The sequence below is a fragment of the Fundulus heteroclitus genome, chromosome 8 (assembly GCF_011125445.2).
Source record: "Fundulus heteroclitus isolate FHET01 chromosome 8, MU-UCD_Fhet_4.1, whole genome shotgun sequence".
NCBI lineage: Eukaryota > Metazoa > Chordata > Actinopteri > Cyprinodontiformes > Fundulidae > Fundulus > Fundulus heteroclitus.
The window spans coordinates 30,914,134-30,940,566 of NC_046368.1; the positions used below are offsets into that span (position 1 = coordinate 30,914,134).

Consider the following 26,433-nt stretch of genomic DNA (forward strand, 5'->3'; position numbering starts at 1 on the left):
TAAACCAACACAAAGACGACAAGTGGTTAATATTTTTAAGACATACAAATATGAATTCTGGTAAAAAAAAAAATCTATGGCCTCTTTACTTTAATACTCTCTAATAAAATCCAGTCCAATTGATTGTAACATAATTGGCAACTATAGAAAATACATCTAAAGTATTGCAAGCTTTGGACGTCTCAGAGAGCATTGCACATTCTTTTATTTTGTTGAGTCCCAAGATCACACTGCATATTAAAGATGAAGGCATCCCTAATACTGAACACTTGATTATTTATGTCATTCCTTAAAAACAACCTACTGCAGCCTGTAAGCCTAGAGCAAACTTTCAGAAAGTCAGTCACCTTAAATGCTTGTGGACAGGGTCTTGTCTGTATGTGAACCAAGGTAAGGGGGAAAAAATAAGCCCATTAAAGTGAGGTAAGGGTAATCAGGTCCTGGTTTCACACACCCAGCCATGGCAGTAAACAAGCAGCACGGCTGCGTCGAACAATGCTTCCCGTCGTCAGCACAATCAGCAGGGAGTCGTTCCAGCATCCGGAATCTTGGCCCAGATCTGGAGCTGCCATGCAATCAGAGCCCACACACACACACACACACACACACACACACACACACACACACACACACACACACACACACACACACACACACACACACACACAGAGCCAGGACAACAACGTAGGCGGCAGCTTGCGCCCACAGAGAGGAGCTGCTCAATCCACCTCGTTTCATGCTGAAGCTGGTGGGTTTGCAGGTTTTTATTTTTCTACTAACGTCTGAACGCAATAAATTACAACCAAATATGTACATGCTGAGCGTGGACAGCTGTGTGAGGCCGGCACGTTGTGCGTCATCACACACCTTCATATAATGAACCAAAACTGTCTCCATTAGAGCACGTTTAGCGCAGCCACCCGTTTGCCACCCCGAGAACTAAACATTCTGATGATCTGCAGGTGTGATCACGGTTTGCTTGTTACACAATCAGTCCTGATGGAAGAATGCAGAAATGGGTCAAGATGCATGAAGGCACTCTGTAGCCCCCTGGTGGTGGAACCTCTGAATGGCACATGATGAGCGGCTGCCTTTCAATCATATGCTAAAGTAGAATAAAAAGTCAACATATCTTAGAAACATCTATATTAAAATATTGTTTTAATTACTGCATTTAAGAAAAGATGAACCTTGGAGAAAGGATGCCCTGATTTCCTATATGTGAGACCTGGCCAGTTAAACTTTGAGGTATGACTTCCTACTTAAGGCAACAAGGAAGATTTTTCTCCTAGTTAACTTCCAGTGTGTTTCATTCAATGCCAGAATTTCTTGCAGACATGAGACTGTAGAGGTCTTGCAGGGTTCAAACCACCTGAATCTTCTCTTCAAGCCTCAGCTCACATCAACATAAAGGCCTTTAAACACTGAAGAAAGTGTAAAACTGCATTTGATCCAGAATTAAGTGTCCATTAGGGGCAAAGTCACACCCAAAAGAGCATCTATAGCCGGTATTCCTTCATTATCTGACCGGCGATGACCAGCCTCTGGATCTCACTGGTGCCCTCGTAGATCTCTGTGATGCGAGCGTCGCGGTAGTGTCTCTCAGCGGGCATGTCTGCCACGTAACCCATCCCACCCAGGATCTGGATGGCCTGATTCCGAATGGAAAACAAGGACATGATTTTAAAATGATCAGTACTTCGGTTATGTTTGGGCATTCTCTTGTTTATCCAGGCTGTTTGGTTACCTGATGGGAGCAGAAAGTGGCGGCCTCGGACGCTGCCAGTTTAGCCATGGCTGCTTCCTGCAGGGAAACATAATCAGAGTTCATGTCCCGTCACTCCAAAAGTTAAATAAAACCTGAGCATTGTTGCCCTATATAGATTTCTCCACCACAATACTAATCTAAAAGAACAAAAACATGAAATAAACATGCATCAGGCAACTCTCAATAAAATGCTTAACCAAAATCTCTGCTGTTGTGCAATTATACATTGTTTAAAGTTATTTAAGGTATTGTCCGGTGAACATCAGCTCAAACTGATATCAGGACAATGGTTGAATGGGATGGTACGAGCACTAGCGATCTTTTTACAGCAACACCTGCACACACATAGAATAAAGGAGTGACAACTTCTGTTCAAGTTCAAGAATTTAATAACAAAAATAAAATACACATCCAGAGAACATAATATATAATGCTGTTTATCGGAATGAAGATAAAAAAAAGATAAGCTAAGGAACTATTTACATGCAAAAGAACACAAAAGACAAAACAAAAGTGGTTGATTATCATCAGAATAATTCAGTGAATCCTGGTTCACTGCAGATCTGATTTAAGAACATGGAATGGAGTTAAATTAGATTGACTAATTCAGAACAACATTTGGCATGTGCTTCAATCCATTCACAATGCAAATCCTGAGTTAAACAAAACATTATTTGAGGAAATAATCACATGAATGATTTTCTCTGTAAGAATCTGGAAACTTTATGAACGCTAGATTTTATTAGTGTGATTCTACCTCCGGGAGGTAGGGGTCGCTAAAATCGGTTACTCCTAAAGTTAAACAAAACGCCTTTAAATCGACATTAATATTTAATATTGATGCGGTAATAATGCTCATAGCACTATCTAACGATGGCGGAGCAAAACGAAGTAAGACTTATGTTTAGACACTTGGACATTTTTTCAACTACTTTAAGTGCTAAATCTTTTTGGTTTACAAAACAGAGCTCTTTAAATGATAAAAAAAAGATATATTATATAGTGTTGGCAGAGTTATGACTGATAATAAATCAAGATAATCACAATTATGGACAATAGAAACTGAATTGGAAATAACTGAAAATTCTTTACAAATTAAAGGACACATTAAAAAGAATATTAAATGGATGATAACTTTTTTATTGAAATAGATATCAAAATGAAACTTTGAATGCATCTTCAGAACTCTTGACTTCTGCTGAGACATGCCAAACTCTGTCAGTCTCTCCTCCTCATACCTGTTGTTTCTAATCATTTCTTTCAGCATCTTCTCCAGTTTTTATTTCAGAGCTTCATGTTGTTTTTGTTTTTTTATATCCTGTCTTTTCAGACAAATATTATCTCTGAGTTCCTCCCTTTTTTTTCCCCAAATAGTGCGGATCTCACATGTCCATGTTATTGCAAGGTTGATGAGATTTTCCTACTCTTTAGTTTAATGCTTTTCCCTTTAACCAAGTCAGACTTCTGTTTTGAGCACCCTTAACCTTTGCTTCAATGAAGCTAAATGTTGCATTTGGAGCACGTTTGGCCTGGGAATCGGTCATTTCCAGTATCCTTTCACTGAACATATTGTCTACTGGCGCTGACCTGGTCCTTTCCTTTCTCAAAGGTAGGTGCTGACAAGTCACCAGTCAGATATCTTGACAGCTGGTGTTCCAGGACTGTGACACCACTAGAAAAGACCTTTCCAGTACTTCTGCAAATTCATGAAGGACCTGGGAATCCACTGAATTGCAGAGACTTAAACAGATTTCATCCTCTCTGCTGGTTAAAGTTCCAAAGATGTCAGTTTCACTTATGAGAATTTCTAGACTTAGACTTAGACAACTTTATTTGTCATTTTGTATGCACAGAGTGCGTACAGAACGAAATTTTGTTTGCATACAGCTTGAAAAATCACAGTAAATTGCAGTAAATTACAGTAAATTACAGGATAAGGCGCAGCGGTGATTTATGTAAACAATTGAAATGTAAACAATGTAGGGGAAATAGACAGTGTGCGATTTCACAGTGTACAGGTGAGTATTATTAAAAACTGTAGTCTTCAAATGTGGTACAGAGTCCATTTGTGGATTCAGCAGTCCAGCAGTCTGAAGCATATGTGCAAATGTGTAATTCCACTGGATTATCACAGATGTTTTTCCTTGTTTTTGACTGCATCTTTGATTTCTGGAATGACTTCATTGTTTGTTTTATTCTCTGCATTCCCATAAAAGCAAGTCATCCAGGGTCCTGTAACCAGTTTGCCCATCAGCCCGAGAACATTGAGGTGAAGGAGGATAGAGGGATTGCGCAAATCTTTTAAAATCGCTGCCCTCAAGTTGTTTTTTGTATTGCAGAATTCTTGCAGATATTCTATGAATTTGTCTCTCAGTGTGAAAAAGACTCCTACCAAATCAAAGACAACATCAAACCGACTGCCTACATAACGCATAATTATTTTTGTCTCAATTCCTTGTTTTTTTGTCAGAAACAATTTAAAGCCTTTTGGATTGCCAGTACCTTGTTTGAATGTCATTTTAGACAATGAACAGATCAAATCATCAGCATTGCATGTCTTTCTTTTTTTGATTGTTGAAATGACAGTTTTTCTTACTTCTAGAGAGTCCTTCTTGTGGAACGATGCATATGAATCACTGACATCCTGAAGAGCTTCTGTTATATGACCAACATAATTCTCCATCATTCCACCAGACAGAGAATTATTTTGGAGTTCTAACCCCTCTGGTCCTTCACTAGGACTCCCAGGAAACATTATGTGAACTTTATTCACATATTCAGCTGCAAGTGAAGTTGCAACCCATCCAAGGGTGAGGTCTTCCTCATTCACAACTGCTTCACCAATTTGAATATCATTTAGAATTCCAATTTCATTACAAATTGACCGACAGTTGGTGTATTTGCCTTTGACTCCACCTGCATTCCAGTGATTTCTTTGACTACCTCCTTAATCACAGATGCTGTTTCTTCTACTGGAACCTGGCAGAGAACACATGAATATGCTGCTTTTCTGTAGCCACTGTTGTAGGATCTCCTGTCTTTTTTTTTTTTACAGAAATCTCACTGACAGATTGTTTGCCTTCTTCCAAAAGAGCTGCCTTTAGGGATTAATTTTTGCATTGCACTAGTTTCTTGTATTTTCTTTTTAGTTTAGTTAATTCTTCCTGAACAATGGACAACTTTGCAAAATGTTTGCAATTGCATTTTTTCTTTTTTGGATGTCCCTGAACGATGTTGTGAACACCTTTCAACTTCTGGATTTCCTTGTCTTTACTAGCATTTCACAAAGTCGTTTTCGCTCAGAGTGCATTTTTTTTAAAGTTTGGTCTCTTTTAAAATGACAGTATTTTATGGTCCTAATCTCTGAAGCAGAGATGTAAACCTCTTCATACTCTATCTTCCGTTTTTGACAAAGGCTGGCCATATTTACTATTGAGGATCGTTTATGTGCATATTTCTGACAGTCAGTTTGTTTCTTCAGAGAAGGCGAACAGAGTGTCTTGGTATTCCTAGTTTGCACTTGCATCTGTATCTGGAGGAGGACGAAACTGCTCATCACAGTTAGGAACAGTCCCAGTTTTTTTTTAGATAATAGAAGATTCAATTCTTCGAAGAGAAAAGGAATAAGTGTACCCACATCACGTTTGATATTTTGCCGTTTTGAATAAATGACATTTATTTCACGATTTACAGCACTTTTTACAACATCAAGACTGAACTCTTCAGTTTTTGAAATTATACCTTTTTGTTGTGTGATTAACAGCAAATGTCTAGCTGTACTAATGTAATCCTTCCTGTGCTTTGCTTTTGTGTGATGAATAAAATACACAAGTCCCTTTCTTATTGTTCCTGGCACAAGTTTTCCCTCTGAGTCCAAGTCCTCTGCAAATGTTGCAGAAACATATTCATTAAATTCAAGGCCAGTCTTTGGTAACAGGCTGATGTCAACAGGCTGATCTGCAATGACACAGAGGGTAACACTCATTTCTAATGATGCTTTTTTACTGAGAAGGACTAGAAGATTATGAGGGCCAAATAAATTTGTTGTTCAACACATTTTTATCCAGTTTAATGGAGTGTCTGGACTTTCCATCACAGCATGATTAACCTCAAAGAATCTTGGATCAACACCAACCTGCCTTGCCTTTACTAACCTTTTTATTGTCCATCATGTCTCTGGAATTTTCAAATAATTTGTAGTTTGCGCACACTTTCTTGCAATAAAAGCTCGACTGAAATAGAAGACAAAAACAAATTCAGTACACTAATATCTATTTGACTTTTATTTCCCTATTTATTCATGTATTTACATATTAATGTATTTCATTGACATATCAATGAAAAGAAACATATTTTAATAATTTGTTTAATTTTGGGCAGAGGAGCCAATCAACACCAATGTGACATTCTGACCGGAAACATAATTAATATTTCCAGCTATTTAAAAAGCCATTAGTTAACAATTACAGAAAATATGAGTATCAGTACGCCATTACTTTTCATCAAGTTAAAACAAAAGTCTCTTACACTGTTCTCAGATTAGAAACAACTGGTATTTAATCAGCAAAAAACACAAACTGGACATAAATTGGGTTTAAATTCAAGCAGAAAAATAACCGCTGAAAAAGTGATGACATCATTGAGGCGACACGTTGGCTCGTGAGGGTTAACTGCTTTTCCAAGTGCCTATTATGTTTAAAACGGCTTTTGTTGGAAGTTAACAGAAGCTAACCTGACAACAGCCAGCTGCATGTCTCGCTCCGCCTAGCTCCACTCACATACATCTGGGACCTCTCCATAGGCATTGCCTTTACTGAAGGCTGGGCCTTATCAAAACTCCTTGCATATGATTGGATAAGCCACTTGTCTGTCATCTTTATCGACGTGCTATTTCAACCACTCACTCCGAAGCAGGAAAAAAAAACCTTTTTTTTTTTTTTTTTTTTTTTTTTTTAATGTGTTTGCGGCTCTAGTGCAGGGTTTCCCGCAGCGCTATCTTGGCGAGGCGGCCGCGGAAAACGTGTCGTCCACTCCCCCCCCCCCCCCCCGCTCCGCGAGTCGGTCCGCCTAGCATAAGCAAATTCCTGCGGGAAACACTGTAGTGGCACGCGTTTTATTGACAGTGAGCTGACAGGGAGAGGGGGAAGACAGGCGGCAAAGCGCCGCGGGTCGGAGTCGATCCCGGGCCGACCGCGTTGAGGACTAAAGGCCTCCTAATATGGTTCGCGCTAACCGCTCCGGGGCGCGTCCGCGTACGCGCCCCAGAAAACAAAACTTGCCAAATCCGGTCGGGAGAAGGGCGAAAACATGGTTTCCACCAACAAAAGCCTTCAGAGCCGTTCTCTGATGTTGTTTTAATGAAACAATATCAGATAGATTGGACAACACGGAAGAAATAGCAGCATCAATGCTAACGCTTGCTTCCTCGATGCGAGCCGCCATTGTTGTTGGAATCTCACGGTGGCTTCTCCACTACGTCACATCCATGAAACACCCGCCCTGCGTCCTGATTGGCCAGACCAAAAATTTGGTTGGGGAAATCACTTTCAATGAGCGATGTCCCAGATGTATGTGAGTGGAGCTAGGCGGAGCGATACATGCATCTGGCTGTTGTCAGGTTAAACAGAAGCTACCTAGCATTTGGCCAGCGGATTTTCGGCACCAACTTTAAAACTTCGGCACTAATTTTAGTCATAATGAGTGAGCCGGTTAACATAAACTTTAATATACCATCAGTGTATGAAACCCCTGTGGAGATAACATTTGTTATAACCATAAAAACACACTCGAATCATATTGGCAACGGCCTGATACAGAATGTTAGCATGAGCTATGCCCGTTAGCTCTTTGTGTTTAAAAACACAATGTGTGCATTACACAAATATTTCCAAATTAACCATTTACTTTCCCTGCTCATTTCTTTGCCCGACCTGTCGGTGCCTCGTGAGAGTTCAGTTCATTTTGGCCATCCAAGGAAAAGCAGCGGTCCAGCACACAGCATATCACAGGCGCTCATTGGACCGGCGCACCTTCTTCGACAGGGTTTCTGCGTAACTGACTTAAACCTACAGCCAGAGCTACAATTGTTTGGATCAAACCATATTCATGTGTTGGAATGGCCCAGTCAAAGTCCAGTTGAGATTCTGTGGCAGGACTTGAAAACTGGTGTTTACAGACACTCTCCATCTGACTTGACCTTCAGCTATTTTTGACCTTCAGCTATTTTTGTAAAGGAGGTTCAGAAATTTGTTTAAAGCTGGTTAGACATCGACCAAAAGGCATGGGGAAGGAGCTGAGTGCCACACTTTTTAGATTTTGATGTGAAAGAAATGTTGACCGGACCAGAAATTTACACACAGTTATTCCCCAATAAAAGACACCAGGGTTTGTTGCCACATGACAAAATGAAATCGTTCAAGTCAGTGTCTGCAGGTTTTTATTTTTCTACTAACGTCTGAACGCAATAAATTACAACCAAATATGTACATGCTGAGCGTGGACAGCTGTGTGAGGCCGTCATCACACACCTTCATATAATGAACCAAAACTGTCTCCATTAGAGCACGTTTAGCGCAGCCATCCGTTTGCCACCCCGAGAACTAAACATTCTGATGATGTGCAGGTGTGATCACGGTTTGCTTGTTACACAATCAGTCCTGATGGAAGAATGCAGAAATGGGTCAAGATGCATGAAGGCACTCTGTAGCCCCCTGGTGGTGGAACCTCTGAATGGCACATGATGAGCGGCTGCCTTTCAGTGATATGCTAAAGTAGAATAAAATGCACGCACAACGCTGAGCAGGCATTCTGGGAATACTTTGGCAAACAGGATGATGCACAGAAAGTCAACATATCTTAGAAACATCTATATTAAAATATTATTTTAATTACTGCATTTAGAAAAGATGAACCTTGGAGAAAGGATGCCCTGATTTCCTATATGTGAGACCTGGCCAGTTAAACTTTGAGGTATGACTTCCTACTTAAGGCAACAAGGAAGATTTTTCTCCTAGTTAACTTCCAGTGTGTTTCATTCAATGCCAGAATTTCTTGCAGACATGAGACTGTAGAGGTCTTGCAGGGTTCAAACCACCTGAATCTTCTCTTCAAGCCTCAGCTCACATCAACATAAAGGCCTTTAAACACTGAAGAAAGTGTAAAACTGCATTTGATCCAGAATTAAGTGTCCATTAGGGGCAAAGTCACACCCAAAAGAGCATCTATAGCCGGTATTCCTTCATTATCTGACCGGCGATGACCAGCCTCTGGATCTCACTGGTGCCCTCGTAGATCTCTGTGATGCGAGCGTCGCGGTAGTGTCTCTCAGCGGGCATGTCTGCCACGTAACCCATCCCACCCAGGATCTGGATGGCCTGATTCCGAATGGAAAACAAGGACATGATTTTAAAATGATCAGTACTTCGGTTATGTTTGGGCATTCTCTTGTTGGCTGTTTCGTTACCTGATGGGAGCAGAAAGTGGCGGCCTCGGACGCTGCCAGTTTAGCCATGGCTGCTTCCTGCAGGAAAACATAATCAGAGTTCATGTCCCGTCACTCCAAAAGTTAAATAAAGCCTGAGCATTGTAGCCCTACATAGATTTCTCCACCACAATACTAATCTAAAAGAACAAAAATGTGAAATAAACATGTATCAGGCAACTCTCAATAAAATGCTTAACCAAAATAAATAATCTCTGCCCATCCATGCACCTCTGTCTGGCTCACTGAGGAGGTCTGTGCTGGCCAGGAACTGCGCTCAGGCTTCTGTTTTAACTTTTGCCCTGTATTCTTTAACCAGCCAACCTAACAGCAGAGAGCTGCTCACACACAGCCAGGTTCTGCAGCAGGCTTTTTGTTCCTTTCCACTATCACCACATGCTCGCTCAGAATAAGGGCTTTCTTAAAGGTTACCGTATTTTTCTGACCATAAGGCGCACTGTGAATTAACGTGTCTGTGTGTATCTTTGTCCACACATAAGGCGCACCCGATTATAAAGTGCATTAAATATTCTTCCTAAGTGTGTAATATCACTCCGCCTCTTCATGTACACAGCTCTCTCCTGAGAGGGAGAGCTATCCGTCTCTACTGGGAGGACAGAGTAGTTGGATTACACTGCCCTGTTTCTAAGATAAGGCCAAAATAAACTGCACGTTTATATTTAATTAACTTACTAGCTTTATTGTTGCTAAGGCGTACTCCAGGCAAGTCGTACTTACACATTTTAACAGAATTTTGAGTGCATTGGACAACATAAAATGGGTCAGTAAGCACAACGGTAATCTTATATAAGGCACACCGGATTATAAGACACCCCATCAATTTTTGAGAAGATACTCTTATAGTCTGAAAAATACGGTAAGCAATCACTGCAGTCAATTGGGTTTACTTAGACAACACACTTTTCAACAGTTGGTGTAATAAAATTAATCTGACTGCAATACAGTATCACTAGGATCAAACTGGAATGTAGGAAACAGAGTTTGAATCTGGCTACATTCACACTGCAGGTCTTGATCAACTCTGGATTATTTTGGGCAGGCTGTTCATACTGCTATTAAATGCTGCTGTCTGAGCAGTTCAAGATCCTAAAGCGACCCGCATGTGCAGATAATAGAAGAAGACGTTGCACAGCATTGGGCTGTTTCTGAAAATAATGGAGGATGTAATGGTTTCTTGAAGTGTTCAATAAAGCTTCATTCAACCGTCCCCCCCCAAAAAAAAATGTAAAGAAAAAAAGACACTGATACGGGCTGGCGTCTATCCTTGTTATTAGAAAGCTGTTAAGCAATGGGAGCTGACAATGCACTGCAAAAAGAGAACTAAAAATAAGTAACATTTTCTTGAAATGAATGTATTTACCCTTGATCTGACCAGGTAAATAAGATCTTTGCACTTAAAATAGGAAAAATTCATATCCATCATCTTATTTCAAGTGCAGTATATCTAATTATCTTATTTTAGGGGTAGAAATACTCATTCCATTGGAATGAGTATTCATCATGCACATCATAGCAAGATGAAATAAGGTAAGAAGAAAGCAGCACAGCTATTAATAACCTTCTTTTATGGAGCGCTAGCTGCTACTGCTGTGTGTGGATGTGTAGTTGGAGCCAGGACAGTGACGTAAAAGACAGATAAAATGCAACATTACCGTTCAGACTGCGGACACCTAGAAAAATATCCGACACGTATCTGAATTAGTACCACATCTGGAAGCGGCACATATCGGATTTTTTTTTGTGTGAAAACATCAGAATTGGGCCGTTTACACTGACGTGAAAAAAACGGAAAATCGGTCACATATGAGCAAAAAGATCGGATTTGGGTGACGTTTCCCTGCGGTGTGAACGTAGCCTCGGATTTGGTCGGACTGAACTAACTGCACAGAAATTGTTGCGTAAAGTGCCTTGAGATACATGATGTGCTGGCACTTTCTAAGTAAACTGAATTAAAGTGAAGTAAGCTACATTATGATTGAAACTACTAAATAATGTTCACTTGTGTCCAGTTTTTATAGTTTTTTTTCAGCATCTAAACTGAATTATGCAGCATTCCAGTCAAAATATGAATTCACTGGTTAAATTCCCTGTTTTTAAGTGTTCGATCTGTTCCATCTATCGTAAAGTGGGGCACAGCAGAGAAACCTGGGCCTTAAATCTCAGCTTGCTTGTTTACCTTAGTAAAGGGTTTCTTTGCATCTCGAAGAATAGCAGCTTTCCAGGTGAGCAGACGAGCGCTCTCTATTGCCACCGCCATGTCTGCCAGTTTGAACTGGATGAAGTTAAGAGAGAAAAACAAGTTAGCAGCACTAAACTCCTTATTCAATCTGAAAGATTTGCACTGCCATGAAGGGGCTTCAGAGTTGTGTGCAGTGGCTCAGCCAGCTTTTTGCCTCCCCACAGTGGTGATGATGCTGACTAATGATACATTTAATTCTTATCCTCTGTGACATCTGTTATTAGCTGGTGACACAGTGAAATGAAATGAACTAGACTGAACTTGGCATTATCTTCCCTTGACCAGCAGGTCAAGTAGAAAGTTCAGTTCAACTGCAGCTTGCCTTACCTGTATCGCCTGCAGCTTGCCGATGGGCGCGCCGAATGCAGTTCGCTTGTGGGCGTAGTCGGCGGCGCAGTCCAGAGAAGCCTGAGCGATGCCGAGAGCCTGAGCTGCGATGCCAATCCGTCCACTGTCCAGGGTTTGCTGAAGGATACAGATCATGCAACTTTGTAAGCACAGAGTTGATGTGGACGCCTCAGTAGAAGAGACGCAAATATATCATTATCTGCACCAACGTATGAATAGCTATTCATGCATGCGCTCTAAACCCAACCTGAGATGGAAGTTTTTTTCATGGCAAAATAGCGTGTTAGAAAACTATAAGTGCCCTTGCAATAAAGTTGCTTTCTCATTTTGACAACTAAGTTATTGTTGTGCAAAACCACGGAAGAATAAGTGAGACTTTCAGCTGCTTCCATCCACCACCATCACTGCATTTGATTCAACCCTTGCATGCTCACTGCAGACTGTATTCATTCCCATTACGATGCAGGATGCTAACAGGATCCCTGCTTAAATTTTTAAATACGTTATCATTCATTATTATTAAAAAAATTTCTACAATGTATAACGTTGTGAATGACATCGTTTGATCTGTTGAACCAAGACTTGAACAAACTTCTGCTTGGTATAAGAAAGCTATCATTTCTCTTGAAGAGAGAGGAAGCAGAGAGTAGGAAATAATATAATCTGCTCAAATCATTTAAGATTTGTGCATTTTAATGTTGAAATAACAAGAGAAACTGCAGATCTGTGCAGAAATGATTTCTACTATGTGCCATTTGGACTGTAGTGCATGGAATCCTTAAAGTAAACTCATAAAATAAAACCGAAAGCGGCAACAAGTCTACTAGCTTGTAAAATTTAGACTCCCTGAGGCAATAAGTGTTGCACTGATGCACCAAGTGTGATGACCATGACTATGGCAATATATAGGACGCAAGGTTGCCAATGATTATTTCAAAAGAAGCTTGCCAAAGAGACAGGAACTAAACGTTGAGGTTCACACCCAGAATGTCCAAATCTGCTCTCAATGGTGCCCAGAAATCTACCACCATCTGATTCCTGTGGGTGTTATTCCATTTTTAGTCCACTGCAGAACCAACGAGTATCCCAAGCAGTCTCTTAGAGAGAGAGAGTGCTGCGGATGTTCAGGAGAAAGAGCAAAGAGACTCTGACAGTAAGCAGATGAAGAGTAGAGAGGACGCAGGAAAATACCATAGCAATTTTGAATCCAGCACCGCGGGGCCCCAACATGTTGTTTAGAGGGATTCTGCAGTCCTCCAGTATGATGTTAGCAGTGGACGAGGCTTTGATGCCCAGCTTGTCCTCCTTTTTCCCCAGAGAAAGTCCAGGGTGCGGCATGGGGATGAGGAAGGCGCTGATTCCCTGCAGATACGGAGGCAAACAGCAGTTAGACACACAATAAGCCCACCGCCTCGCTCCTCTGACCCCTCTTGCCTGCAGACAGAGCGTTTCATGCCTTGTGCTTGAGTTTCTTGTCTGTGGTGGCGAACACGACCGTAGCGGAGGCGTCCCAGCTGTTGGTGATCCAGGCTTTGGTTCCGTTCAGCACCCACTCCTCTCCCTCCTGCCGGGCCGTGGTGGAGGCGGCGCCTGCATCGCTGCCGTTTCCTGAGATTTAGGTTAACATTTTGAAAAAAAAAATGGATTAAAAAAAAAAAAATCACTGCAATTCAGCAGCAAACAAATAAGCTCAGCAGCAATAATTCAGTGTTTGTCTTCCTTCGGTTTGGGCCTCCTCAGCACCTCGTCTTGTGAAGCATGTTTGGCCCACATGTCTTTACGCTGCTGGCTTTAGTTCAGTGAGCTTCGCATAGATTCGGCCTTCTTAGGGTCCCACCACAGCATTTCAGTCAAGATGAGGTCCTAACTCTGTGCGGTCCACTTTGGTCCCTCTCATCTTCAGCCATGCTGCTGCTTTAACAGCCGTGTATCCACTACTGTGCTCAGCTCGCCGCTCCTCATGGCAGCACCAAGGCCTACCTAGTCCGTCGCTCACAGCTCGTTTTAACTTTATCTGTGTTCGACGAATAATGACACGTCTGAACCTGTGTTCTGCTGGAGGTTTTCCTTCCCGTTAATGGGTGGTTTTTCTTTCCACTGTCGCTTCATGCTTGCTCAGTATGAGGGATTGCTGCAAACAATGCAGACGACTCTCCCTGTAGCTCTACGCTTCTCCAGGAGTGAATGCTGCTTGTCGGGACTTTGATGCAATCAACTGGTTCCCTTATATAGGACATTTTTGACCAATCTGTATAATCTGATTGATTTTGACTTTGTAAAGTGCCTTGAGATGACATGTTTCATGAATTGGCGCTATATAAATAAAATTGAATTGAATTGCTTTGGTTTACTTAAAGTTAGATTTAAGGGCACGCTCATGGCGCAGCGGGTAGCGCGGCCCATATACAGAGGCCTTTAGTCCTCAACGCGGTTGACCCGGGTTTGAATCCGACCCGCAGTCCTTTGCCGCATGTCTCTCCCGCTCTTCTACCTCCTTCCTGTCAGCCTACCGTCATAAAAATTGAGCCACTAGAGCTGTGAAATATCCCTAAAAAAATTTATTTAAATAACTTTTCAATCAGGTAGAGATTGGATGTTTTTTTATTATTATTATATTTTAATAGAAAAAAACAAAACTGTACAACTGAAAATAAAGTATACTTTGTTTGCACCTAATAAAACTCTATCATAGAAAGAGAAGAAGCTAAAGTTACCTGGCTCACTGAGGGCAAAGCAGCCCACCTTCTCTCCAGTAGTGAATGGGGTGATCCATTCCTTCTTCTGCTCTTCTGAGCCAAATTTCAGAACTGGCCCGATGTAGAGAGACTGAGAACCAGAGTGACACAGCGGCCCATGGAAACAAAACCCCCCCAACATTAGACCAGCTCCATCTTATGTGGTCCTTCATGCTGACAGGTCGCACCTACATTGTTAACGGAGACCACGACGCCCGTGCTGGCACAGCCTCTGCTTATTTCCTCCATGGCCAAACTGTAGGCCAGGTAGTCCATCCCTGCTCCGCCGAGCTCCTCTGGGACCTCTATGGCCATCACACCCATCGCCCCCAGCTCCTTTATCTGAACGGGCAGAAAAAAACATTCACTGGGATGTTTCTCATACTTCGTGTCCAAAAGGAAGGATCAGTTTAGACACAAATACCTAGAGAGTCACGAAAGAGCAGATTTCTACTTCTAATGTCAGACAATAATAATCTGGGAAATTACAGATTCCTCGTTCACCATGACTGGAGATAGGCACCCCCTGTCACGTTTAAGCGGCTATAGGTAATGGATGGATGTCCTGAGTGACTTGCTGTAATAGATGCAAGCGGGAATTCTGCTTTCTACCAGAAAGTCTGGAAGAATATTTAGCTATTAGTTCTTTGTCTTGAGCTTAACTGAAGTAGGCTTTTACATCAGGATACCTCTGAATGGGCTAAATAATGGTTTTGGAGAGGCCTAGCCCAAGTCTGGACATAAATCTGATTGCTATAGCGTGACCTAAACTCCTTCAATGTGGCTGAAATAAAACAATTCGGCAAAGACCAGTGGGCCAAACTTTCCTCCACCGGGATGGAAAACTTTATTTCTGGCAGTTGTTGCCTCTTAGGGCAGGCCGGGTTCAGGGGTCACGTCCTTGGCCCCCACAAAGGGCCAGGTATGTTTGAATAGCTTTTTTCTGGATACATAAATTCCTCGTTTAAATAACTGCTTTTTGTATTTCATCAGGATATTTTCATTTAACATTCGCACTTTAGTCTGTGATCTAAAACATCTAAAGTGGGACAAGGGGAAAAATCTGCAAAAGAACAAATACCTCCTCACAGGACAGGAGATTATACTTTGTCTTGTGGCAAAAAAGAAGTCCTATAAATGCCAGGCAGTTATTTGATGAATATATTTCCACGGCAGATATAAACAGAAACAATATAGATATTGCTGTAAAGTTGTACAGTCATGTCCCTCCCTCACAGTGCAACTATATGTTCCACTTCTGTTAGGACTTTGTGATCAAGACCATGTCAGATTCAGAGCTACTTTCCTAAACGTGAAAGAGTCTTGTTTAAATCTTTATGTTTTACGTGAACTGAAGTTTTAGTGACGCCGCAGCAGCAGGTGTATCTTCATGTGTTCAGCTGATAGCCAGGGGTGTCTGTCACAGTAGACGTGCAAAGTTATGGAACAACTAAAGTGTCTGACGTTGGCGTCCACGTTAACTCATGACCAGTCGCTCTGGACACACGAAAATAGTTTACTAGACCTCACCGTCAATTTATAACGACCCGATAACAGAGCCAAATCCTAATCTGGACCTGATAACGCTTTAATCATTGACAAATCCTCCTGCTGCTGCTGTGTGTGTGTGTGTGTGTGTGTGTGTGTGTATGTACTTGTATGTCTATTGTTGTGAGGACCAAAACTGACAGTAGACCAATGTTGTGTGGACAATTGGCATTGTGAGGACATTTTGCAAGGTTCACACAATGCAAACTGGGCTAATGCTTAGGTTTAGGGCTAAGATGTGAATTGCAGGTTAAGTTTAGGGTGAGGGCATAGAAAGCAACAGAAAATTAATGGAAGGTCCTAACAATTTTCATTTATATATATTTATATATATATATATATATATATATATATATATATATATATATATATATATATATATATTTTAGGGCTGGGCAACGATTAAAATATTTAATCACGATTAATCGCCCTGATTAATCGCGATTAATCGCATTGTATTTACAAACTCCAAGAATGAATTCAAAAGTAGTGTAAAGAGCACTTTTATTTTAATGTTCTGCTGCCATATGAACAAAAGTGTTGTAACATTTGTAGCACTTATTTTATACTGGATATTTTCAACCCATCTATTGAATTTAGTGCACTAGTTGATCTTTTCTTCATAAGAGAACAGCAAGCACTGCAGCCAAAATATGGCCTTTTTTGACCTGCTGTATATTAGCCAGTCCCTAAGCTTGATGTATCATGAAACTGTTGACCTTTTGGGTTTTGTGGTTTTTATTTTATTATTACAATTAAATAATAATAATAATAATAATAATAATAATAATAATAATGTTATGTTCAGTGTTTTTTCGCTAATCCACCTCTTATATATTTCAATCCTTATGTAATTTTGTCTGTGTTGTGTGCACCTGCCTGTTGCTTTAATCCTATAAATTTCCCCGTCGTGGGATAAAAAAAGGATTAGCTAATGTTATCTTATCTTAAATAACACTTTTTAATATATGTACTGGGTTCTTTCAAGGTCTTAATTACATGTTATGTGTGGGCTCCAGTAACATCCATCCATCCATCCATCCATCCATCCACTGATCTACCTGGATGTTCCATGGAGGACTGAAACGCCTCAGTCAGAGACGTCTGTGGGTCTGTCGGGGCAGTGAGAGAAGTTTCGTCTCCTCTCTCCGTTTCTGGGGCTCGACGTTTTCATGTTTTTTCACGTGCTTAGATAAATTTGTTGTGTTTCCACTGAAATGAACCGGCTTTTTACAAAACATACAGCTTGATTTCATTTACGGTATTAAAATAAAGCCAAACGGTGCTACTTCCCCTGTTCATGTTTTTTCGCTGCTGCGGTCTCTCTCAGCTGTTTCTTTGTTAGGTTTGTGTGAGAGCTGAGTGGGCGGGCCAGGCTGAGCCTGCGTGCTGATTGGCTGGCGCCGCTGAGCCATGTACGAGAGGGGAGGGGGAGCGGGAGAGTGCTGCCGTGACAGCGCGCTGCAGTCAGCGCGCCTGCTGACTGACACTGACTGAAAGCATGTGAGCAACATGCGTTAATGCGCGATAAAATAAATATCGCCGTTAATAGTGTAATGAATTAACGCGAAATTAACGCGTTAACTTGCCCAGCCCTAATATATATATATATATATATATATATATATATATATATATATATAACCTGTCCAGGGTGTACCCCGCCTCTCGCCCAGTGAACGCTGGAAATAGGCACCAGCAACCCCCGCGACCCCATGAGGGAATAAGCGGTTTGGAAAATGGATGGATGGATGGATGGAGATATATATATATATATATATATATATATATATATATATATATATATATATATATACCCTCATCTATGGTCACGAGCTTTGGGTCGTGACCGAAAGAACGAGATCCCGGATACAAGCGGCTGAAATGAGTTTTCTCCGTAGTGTGTCTGGACTCTCCCTTAGAGATAGGGTGAGGAGCTCAGTCATCCGGGGAGGACTCAGAGTAGAGCCGCTGCTCCTCCACGTCGAGAGGAGCCAGTTGAGGTGGCTCGGGCATCTGGTCAGGATGCCTCCTGGACGCCTCCCTGGAGAGGTGTTCCGGGCACGTCCCACCGGGAGGAGACCCAGGGGAAGACCCAGGACACGCTGGAGGGACTATGTCTCCCGGCTGGCCTGGGAACGCCTTGGGATTCCTCCTGAGGAGCTGGCCCAAGTGGCTGGGGAGAGGGACGTCTGGGCCTCCCTACTGAAGCTGCTACCCCCGCGACCCGACCCCGGATAAGCGGAAGACAACGGACGGACGGACGGACGGATATATATATATATATATATATATATATATAAGCGTGTGTGTGTGTGTGTACCTGTTTAGCAGGGTAAACATGCTCTTTGTCCAGTTTGCCAGCGATGGGGGTCAGCTCCCTGTCTGCGTAGTCTCTGCAGGTCTGCCTCATTAACTGATGAGTCTCCGGCAGCTCCGCCAGCTGAGACAGACTCCGGCAGCCGTTGAGACACAAGCCTAGAGCTGAGGAGGAGAAGAACAAGCATAGCTATCAATACCGGGTGCACAGTGGCTCTGTGAAGCCCAGTGCTCAGCCATCTGCTGCCTCGGTCCACACTAATCTCGGTGATCATGGAGATGGAGACTTTACGCAGCAGCTGAAGAATCTGTCGGTAGAAAACTGAATCAGAGTCCCAGAGCAGCTCTGCGGCTGATAAAGGCAATGATGGGAGAATGGCAGGGATATTCTGGAGTGATGCATTCATCTTTAATGTAAACCGTAAATACACACTGCAAAAACAGAACTAAAAATAAGTCAAATCTTCTTGAAATGAGTGCATTTGTCCTTGATTTGAGCAGGTAAATAAGATGATTTGCCAATGGTATAAGATTTTTCCACTTAAAATAGGAACAATTCATCTCCATCATCTTATTTCAAGTGCAGGATGTCTAATTATCTTATTATAGGGGCAAAGATACTCATTCCATTGGCAGATAATCTTATTTACTGGCTCAAATCAAGGACGAATAGACTAACTTTAAGAACATATTACTTGTTTTTAGATCAGTTTTTGCTGTGCAACTGACTCTATCTGATGGTTCCTACGTCGTTTGCACATCTACAATACTAACGATCACTTCAGAGTTCTGACACACAACTTCTGGTACAAAAATATACAATCCCTGCTCCTGGAGGACAGAAAGACCGGCCTAATCCCGGAAAAGGATGCAAAGCTAAAAGTTAGAGCCTACAGACCTAAACGAACAGTTCTCTCTGACAGACTGGCAGAAGACATGGCCTCAACAACACAGCTGTCAGCTGAAACAACGCAAACAAGCCCGATATGACGCCTTCAAGGAAGTAAATCAACAGCGAAAGAGGGTGGCTGAGCCCCTCCGCTTGGCCTGAAATCACAAGTCAAAACCAAAATGTTCAGAGGAACGCTGATCCTCCAGGTAGAGCAATGAGGATGTCGAAGCATCAGAACGGGAAACTCAAGCAATCTGCCTTTAAAATAAACAACAAGACAAATGAAAGATGAACGGACACAAGCAGGGGCCCAATGATTGGGACCAAACTCTGTGAAATCAACAGAATATAGGATTTATATCTACAAGCCAAACCAGAACTGTCATTAGGAACTAAAGAGAAGGAAACCAGGGTCCAGTGGGCTGAAGAGGACCAGCCATGGATGTGTGAATGATTAGATAAAAATGGGTCTCGAATCCGCAGCAGCCAGGGAGATGATGCAGAGTTACTGTTTCTTGTCAGAGGTTATAAAGCCAGAGGAACGGCAGCAAAGCACTAACCATGATGTATTTTTGGCTCCTGGTTCCATTTCTTTCCTCCACATAACTGGAACAGATGGAGCATTGTTACAACAACTTCATTCTTTTTGTTTGGTTTATTTAAGCATCTCTTACAAAACCACAAATAAAGCCACTAATCAGACCATACACTGATGCAAACATCCCAAGCTGCCCCGTTCTTTTTTTAAAAACTTGCAGTTTCGATACAAAGTTGGTTGAATCAAGGGTTGAGCTTGAATTCAGTGTTTGTGAGTACTGTATCTAAAAATAGGTTGCTAAGCAACAGCATAAAATGGCCAGGGCTGCGCTTAAAATGTATGTTTTGAATTTGTTGATAATTATCTATATCGATCAATATGATTTCTATTTTATCGATATGCTTTTTTTCCTATATGGTCCAGCCCTAGCTACTTGGTCAGTGTTGTGCCATACACAGTGGCAGCAGACCTGACCTGCAGCTTTGTGATGTAATGATGCTTTTTGTGCGCCTCGCCTCGTAGGAGTGTTGGTGTGGCTCAGGTGCGCTTTGTGCGCCGCCTCCAGATATAATCCTGCAGACGCCCCAAACTCAAGTAAGGTGATTAACAACAAAGTTTACTTTGATGAAAAAAAAAAAAACAGGGAAATTAACACAAGCGTTTATTTATTTCAATAACTGATTTCTTATTAATCATCGAGTGGTTAACACGCAGGGTTTATAGATGCAGAAAACAGACAGCACGGAGCCAGTACTGATGACATAAAACAACAAGAAACGTCAAGTTTGCAAGACAGCGAGAAAATACATGTGCAAACGCAACCTTTGTGCCATTTGCAAGTATGTGGTCTTTTAATTGATGTGGGAAGTGACTTATGAAGCTGTGAACTATTTTACCAAGTCCAAATCTCCTCAGAATGTTCCCTCTTCTTTCTGTCTCTGGCAAAGCAGAAGCTGTGGTTTGTTCATCACCAGGCTGTCAGGCAGGAGTTTGTGGATGTGAAGAGCTGATTAAGCTCCTGTTTGGACACTGGAGACCAGATGGAGGCTGAAGAAGCTCGGCTGGTGCGATTGACATGAGTACCGTCACTGACACACGAACCGGTAGAACAATGATAAATAGGGAGCTTTCTTTACTGATGTAAATCAGATTTGGCAGCTGTAACATTTTCTGATTAAACTCAGAAAAATAATAAAAATATCAAAGCTTTTTCTTCCGCTTTGTTGTAATGCTGCTGAACAGTTTTTTGCTGAACTAATGTTGACAAATCAGATGTTTTATTTTATTTTATAATACCAAATAATGTATTTAATAAAAGAAGACGGTTTTGTGCGCCCTGGGTTTCTGGAGAGATTATGTGGCGGCGTTCATAAAATGAAACAATAACCTTGCCAGGCTGCTTCCACGGGTCCTGGTTATATTTTGTTCTATTATTTTAAAGAAGTTCACATGAACAGAGAAGCTTATTGCTATTGTTTTCATCTGCCTGAATTTCTCCACATAGCATCCTGCCATCAGTGTGCACTGCGCAGCGCTGTGAAAAATTGCAGCTGCCTTTGGGACGATAATGACTAATAACGAGCGCAGTTATTTGCAGTCTTTTTGAATAACACAGTGTTTTTTAAACATAACCCAGCGCTGCTGCATTGAAGCAGACCTGTTAAGTGGACAGGGTGATATTTGACGCTTTATACCTTGTTGCGCATGTAAATAAATCACGCTGCGTGCGTTTAAGGGGATTCTGTTCGGTTTCAAAACATGCAAACATTGGTTTGTGTCTCTTTCAGTCTCTAAACAGCAGGAGCACAATTTAAAGAAGAGACGGGGAAGGAGAGAGAGAGATCCGTCACAGCCTCTCGGCACAATCTGATCCGGTCTGCGTGAATGTCTGGTGGGGCCAAATCACGGCTTGGGCAGGGCCGTAAAGTGGGGGGCCAATGGCCCCCTGTTCCGGTCCCAGTGGTCATATGTACCAGTACAGACCTTTGAACTTGAGTGTGAGTTCAACAAACATTTTTCATGCTTTTTTAATAGATATTCTCATTTGTAAATCTATATAATTGCAAGTGTAATTAAACAAGAAGAGTAACGGGAATAAAATTAAGTTTTAGATGCAGCTCACTAGTGGATTGTGCTCACGGGCACCATATGTGGTCTCCGGGGGCTACTTGGTGCCACCGGGCTCTAAAAACCAGTTAAAAATGTCTGAGGCCTCCACCTCCAGAACCATTCCTGGTTTTGGGCTTGTCTCCTTGTTTCCCCTGTAGCTACTACTGACCTGACCAGATTAGTACCCTAAAAGTTTAACTAACCTGACTTAAGCCTTTTAGATTCCAGATTCCAAAAACGTTGCATTTTATTTATTTAGCCTGTTTTCATTAGTATTTCGGAATGCACCCATGTTATTGGTTGATTAGATTTTTGGGATACAAAAAAGTATTTTTTTTGTTTGTTTTGTTTTATGACACAGCGCAGAATAATCACACTACGTCCAAACGAGCCACCTAAACGAAACGCATTTTTATTTAAAGGAGAAGTCCGGTCAAAATCAGAATTCAAACTGCTGAAAGTACTTTAAATATAAAACTACTACATACTGTGCAAAAAATTATAAGTTTTTTTAATTAATAATAATTCTCATTTAATCATGTTTATTTGGAGGAATCCATCTTGGTCAAGAATAGTACTGTCACCTCCCATTTTTTGACGTCACTCGGCGGACCCGCTGTTGAGCAAGTTTCAACACTCTGTTTGTCACGCGCACTATTTTCCAAGATGGCGACGGCTGGTGCTCTACGAAGCAGAGAGTGATGAAGTACTTAGTGACAGTGATGAGAGTTCTGTGGAGCTATCATCATCTGATAGTGATATGGATTTTTTTAGAAGAGTTTCTTGACAGAAACCGGACTTTTGACGGAATCCAGCGTACCTATTTCCAGTGCAAACTCAGTCGGGTCCTACAGTATATATGTATACACGCGTGTGTGTGTGTGTGTGTGTGTGTGTGTGCGCGCTCCGCCGCAGCACGGCTTTGAGCCGTGGAGCGCGCACACAAACACACACACACACACACACACACACAGCGGAGGAGAGATCGCTGAAGTGACTTAAGTTAGCTGATTATTATAGTATAAGTATTAAAATATAAAAGCATTCCAGCACATGCTGGGCGGAGCACAGCTTTGCACGGCGCTGCAGCTGAGCGCGCGCACACACAGACACAAACACACACACACAGCGGAGGAGAGATCGCTGAAGTGACTGTGTTGAAATAAGCAATGTTTTTTTCCACTTTTACCAGTTGTGTTGGAACATCCGATGGCCATGCACATGGGCATTGTTCCTTTAGCAATTGCTCGTGGGAATGTCAGTGGTGAAGTCCTCTGGAAATCCGAAAAAATTATTGATGATCGCAGCTATGTAGAACGGCTCCTATTGACTTTGCATGGAAAGCGGAGAGAAATGCTGTCGCCGCTTCCGCTTTTCCACGCCCCAGGATGTGATGTCAAACGCCCCTTACTGCCCAAATATGGGCAGTAATGTCAGCCCCCATACACAGTGATTCAGACGACAATTTATGTTTTTATTTTCTTATTGATTAAAGATAAGTTCATTAAATAACCACAAACGTATTAGTTTTAGTTATAGCTAATGATACCCTGATTTTTCCTTGTTGACCGGACTTCCCCTTTAATTACAACACACAACTAATAAAACACCGACCAGCCGCGGGGTCTTTAAACGCACCACTAGCTAACCGGCTAGCATTCCGTATTTAGGTGAAAGGTCATTCCCACCGTCAGTCACCTTCATAGAACCAACAACCCCCTGAATGAAGCAGTTAAGCAGCAGCAACTGATGCTTTGATTTCATCAGGTCGGGAGAGGATCCTGTTTTCTAGCTAAACTAAGCCCTGACTTAGCAATCGAACTGGCAGCTGCTAACAGCTGCGTTACGCGCTCACCACTTCTTCCAATCCCACCAAGAGGCAGAGGGAGAGGGAGAATAAATTACCAGAGGTTTAATTCCCCGCTGTGGTTAAATTACATAAATTACATTAGGATGTTAGGTAAGCCAAGGCGTTGGCATACAGCTGGTTATGCATTAAACACGATACTGCTCAACAACTCTCATGCAACTAAACAGCTCCAAGATCATTCTCTATTCTGTTAGTTTCTCGTAGGTCTTCTGTGGGAGTTGTCTGTAAATACTCACGTTTTCTGGCTTTAAAAAGTGCAGACATGGCAGCTTCCTCACGATACAAGCCCCAATTGAAAATTTATGAAACACCGTGTTGCCTTCATGTTCTATCGTAACAATTATTGACATGCTGGGATGGAAGCACACCATTTCGCTGCGTGACTCACTTGACCCATAAAAATTCATATAAAAATGTTCAATCTGCCTTATCAAAAATAATCTAAAATAAACATTGTCTTATATTCATCCATTAACATTTTTGTTGGTTCCTCAAAGTTTAAATAAGCAGTCGAGGTAAAGCTTGTGTAAATCCCGAGCCCACCTGAAGAGGACACAGGAAGCACGTAGACCACGTGATGTATTGCTGGATTCACTGTACTTGACAGTGCTTCGTAAAGAGCAGATCCTAAGAGAAAAGCAAAGAAACAATAAATTCTGTGTTACTCTGTACAATAGACATAGAAGACGCCTCGTTGGGCGGAGTCTACCTATGCTGTGGATGAGTCAGAGCGTCCGCTATGTTGAATATGGCAAATCTGCTTAAACAGTATCAGAGGGACTTTAATCTCAGAATATACTTTATATTCGTAATATTTAAATTTTTGTAATATTACGAGTTTATTTTCGTATCCCTTTGGCTTCATTTTCCTGACTTTATTCTCGTAAAGAATAAAAATAATTATAAGAATCTAACCTGACCTTTCACTCCAGGACTAGATAGTTCTGCAAACTGTGACTATTCTGGAAATGTTCCCCCTTCATTGTCATAATATGACGTTTTTCTGATAATATTACCACTTTTGTCTTTTCTTTTCTTTTTTTACTTTATTCTCCTATGACTTTTTTCTCATATTAGTAATTTTATCTCTTTAATACTCCCCCAAAAAGTCTGTTGCTAATCTGTGTCTATATCAGATCTTAAAAGGTTTCCTCGGTTTTATGAAATAATGAAGACCACAATGTTTAGATTTAACCAATTGATTTTCATATTCATAACACATACTTAAATACATATATATATATATATATATATATATATATATATATATATATATATATATATATATATATATATATATTTATGTTAATCTCTATCAATTAATCTCTATCTATTTTTTTACAAGTATATGTAAGCTCCATCTATATCTTTCTATCTGAATACTTAAAACACATATACAGGGAGCATAGACGTTCACTACTTTCTGCCACATACAATTTGGCGGTGATGTTGAAGTGCAAACCTGCGACCAATGAGGCGTCTACGTATATATATGTCTGTGCTCTGTGCAGGCGGTGTACGGGGACAAAACAGTCACCTTATCTCGTATGCAAGCGAAAACAAAATTTATTATGTCCTTTTCGGTTTTCTGCACATGGGGTCACATATGAAGTAATAGAGCCAGGTTGGTTTGGATTTCCCATTTGAAAAAAACAAGTCATCAATTTAAAGTTGCTTTTTACATTGAGATTCATTTTGTCATAAATATATCTAAACTTTTGTCTGCATGTCACTCCCCTTCTGACTACACACACTACTGTCTAGAAACTGCCCAATAAAGACTTCTAGAGCCACAAAAAAGCATTTAAACGACAAAATAAGCGAACAATAATAATAAACAAATAAATAAGTAAAAAGAAAGAAAGATGTATAACAGACACACACACACACACACATATATATGTATATATATATATATATATATATATATATATATATATATATATATATATATATATATATATATATATATATATCCATCCATCCATCCATTTTCCAAACCGCTTAATCCCTCATGGGGTCGCGGGGGTTGCTGGTGCCTATCTCCAGCGTTTATATATATATATATATATATATATATATATATATATATATATATATATATATATATATATATATATATATATATATATATATATATATATATATAAAACTGTACATTAATTTAACAGCAATAAGTAAAGCTGATGCCTAAAGTTAAAAACTAATCTAAATGGTAATCATTTACACACCTGTTGTTACCCAAGCAATGTGTTTTGTGCTTGATGTTGCTTTACTTTTAAAAAAAAAAAACTTGATTGAAAAAAAAAAAAAAGCAATAACTAAATTCTTTGCAATGGATTAGAAAATACTGCTGAAAACTTATTAAACGATGACCAAGTATTGACTACAAGCAAAAATGTGGCAAGGATCTAGTGTATAGCGTTCTTTGTGCTGTCTTTCTTTACATTTGTCTTTGTATAATTGCCATGGCCTGTTCCAGTATATAAATAGATTATATCAGAATATTAACACAAAATATTGCACTTTCAGTAAAATAAAGGAAGGTTATCCAGCCATAGACAGA

At 40.9% G+C, this 26,433-nt stretch overlaps 1 protein-coding gene across 2 annotated transcripts; it reads right to left on the reverse strand.

The window, feature by feature from the left end:
- Positions 1-746: 746 nt before the first annotated feature.
- Positions 747-24,215, reverse strand: acads (acyl-CoA dehydrogenase short chain). 2 transcript variants are annotated; one of them, XR_004931559.1, is made up of 11 exons: positions 24,104-24,215; positions 18,463-18,623; positions 14,784-14,933; positions 14,571-14,682; positions 13,313-13,464; positions 13,048-13,218; positions 11,836-11,973; positions 11,446-11,541; positions 9,231-9,287; positions 8,296-9,141; positions 747-867 (listed from the first exon to the last, which is right to left on the reverse strand). XR_004931559.1 is itself a non-coding variant. In XM_036140562.1 (10 exons), the coding sequence occupies exons 1-10, from the start codon at positions 24,129-24,131 to the stop codon at positions 8,989-8,991; spliced, it is 1,218 nt and encodes a 405-aa protein (XP_035996455.1). In that variant the 5' UTR covers positions 24,132-24,215; the 3' UTR covers positions 8,178-8,988. The 2 variants fall into 2 exon arrangements, 1 of the variants encoding a protein (XP_035996455.1); XM_036140562.1 differs by lacking the exon at positions 747-867 and having other exon boundaries at positions 8,178-9,141.
- Between the last annotated feature and the right edge of the window lie 2,218 nt (positions 24,216-26,433).

What these genes read in the sequence shown, in the direction of transcription:
- acads (XM_036140562.1), bottom strand. Translation starts at nt 24,131, where the DNA reads ATGTCTGCACTTTTTAAAGCCAGAAAAC. An exon ending in ATGTTTACCCTGCTAAACAG is followed by an intron (nt 14,934 to 18,462) that starts GTACACACACAC and finishes CTGCCCGTTCAG; the next exon opens with ATAAAGGAGCTGGGGGCGAT. An exon ending in TCGTGGTCTCCGTTAACAAT is followed by an intron (nt 14,683 to 14,783) that starts GTAGGTGCGACC and finishes TCTGGTTCTCAG; the next exon opens with TCTCTCTACATCGGGCCAGT.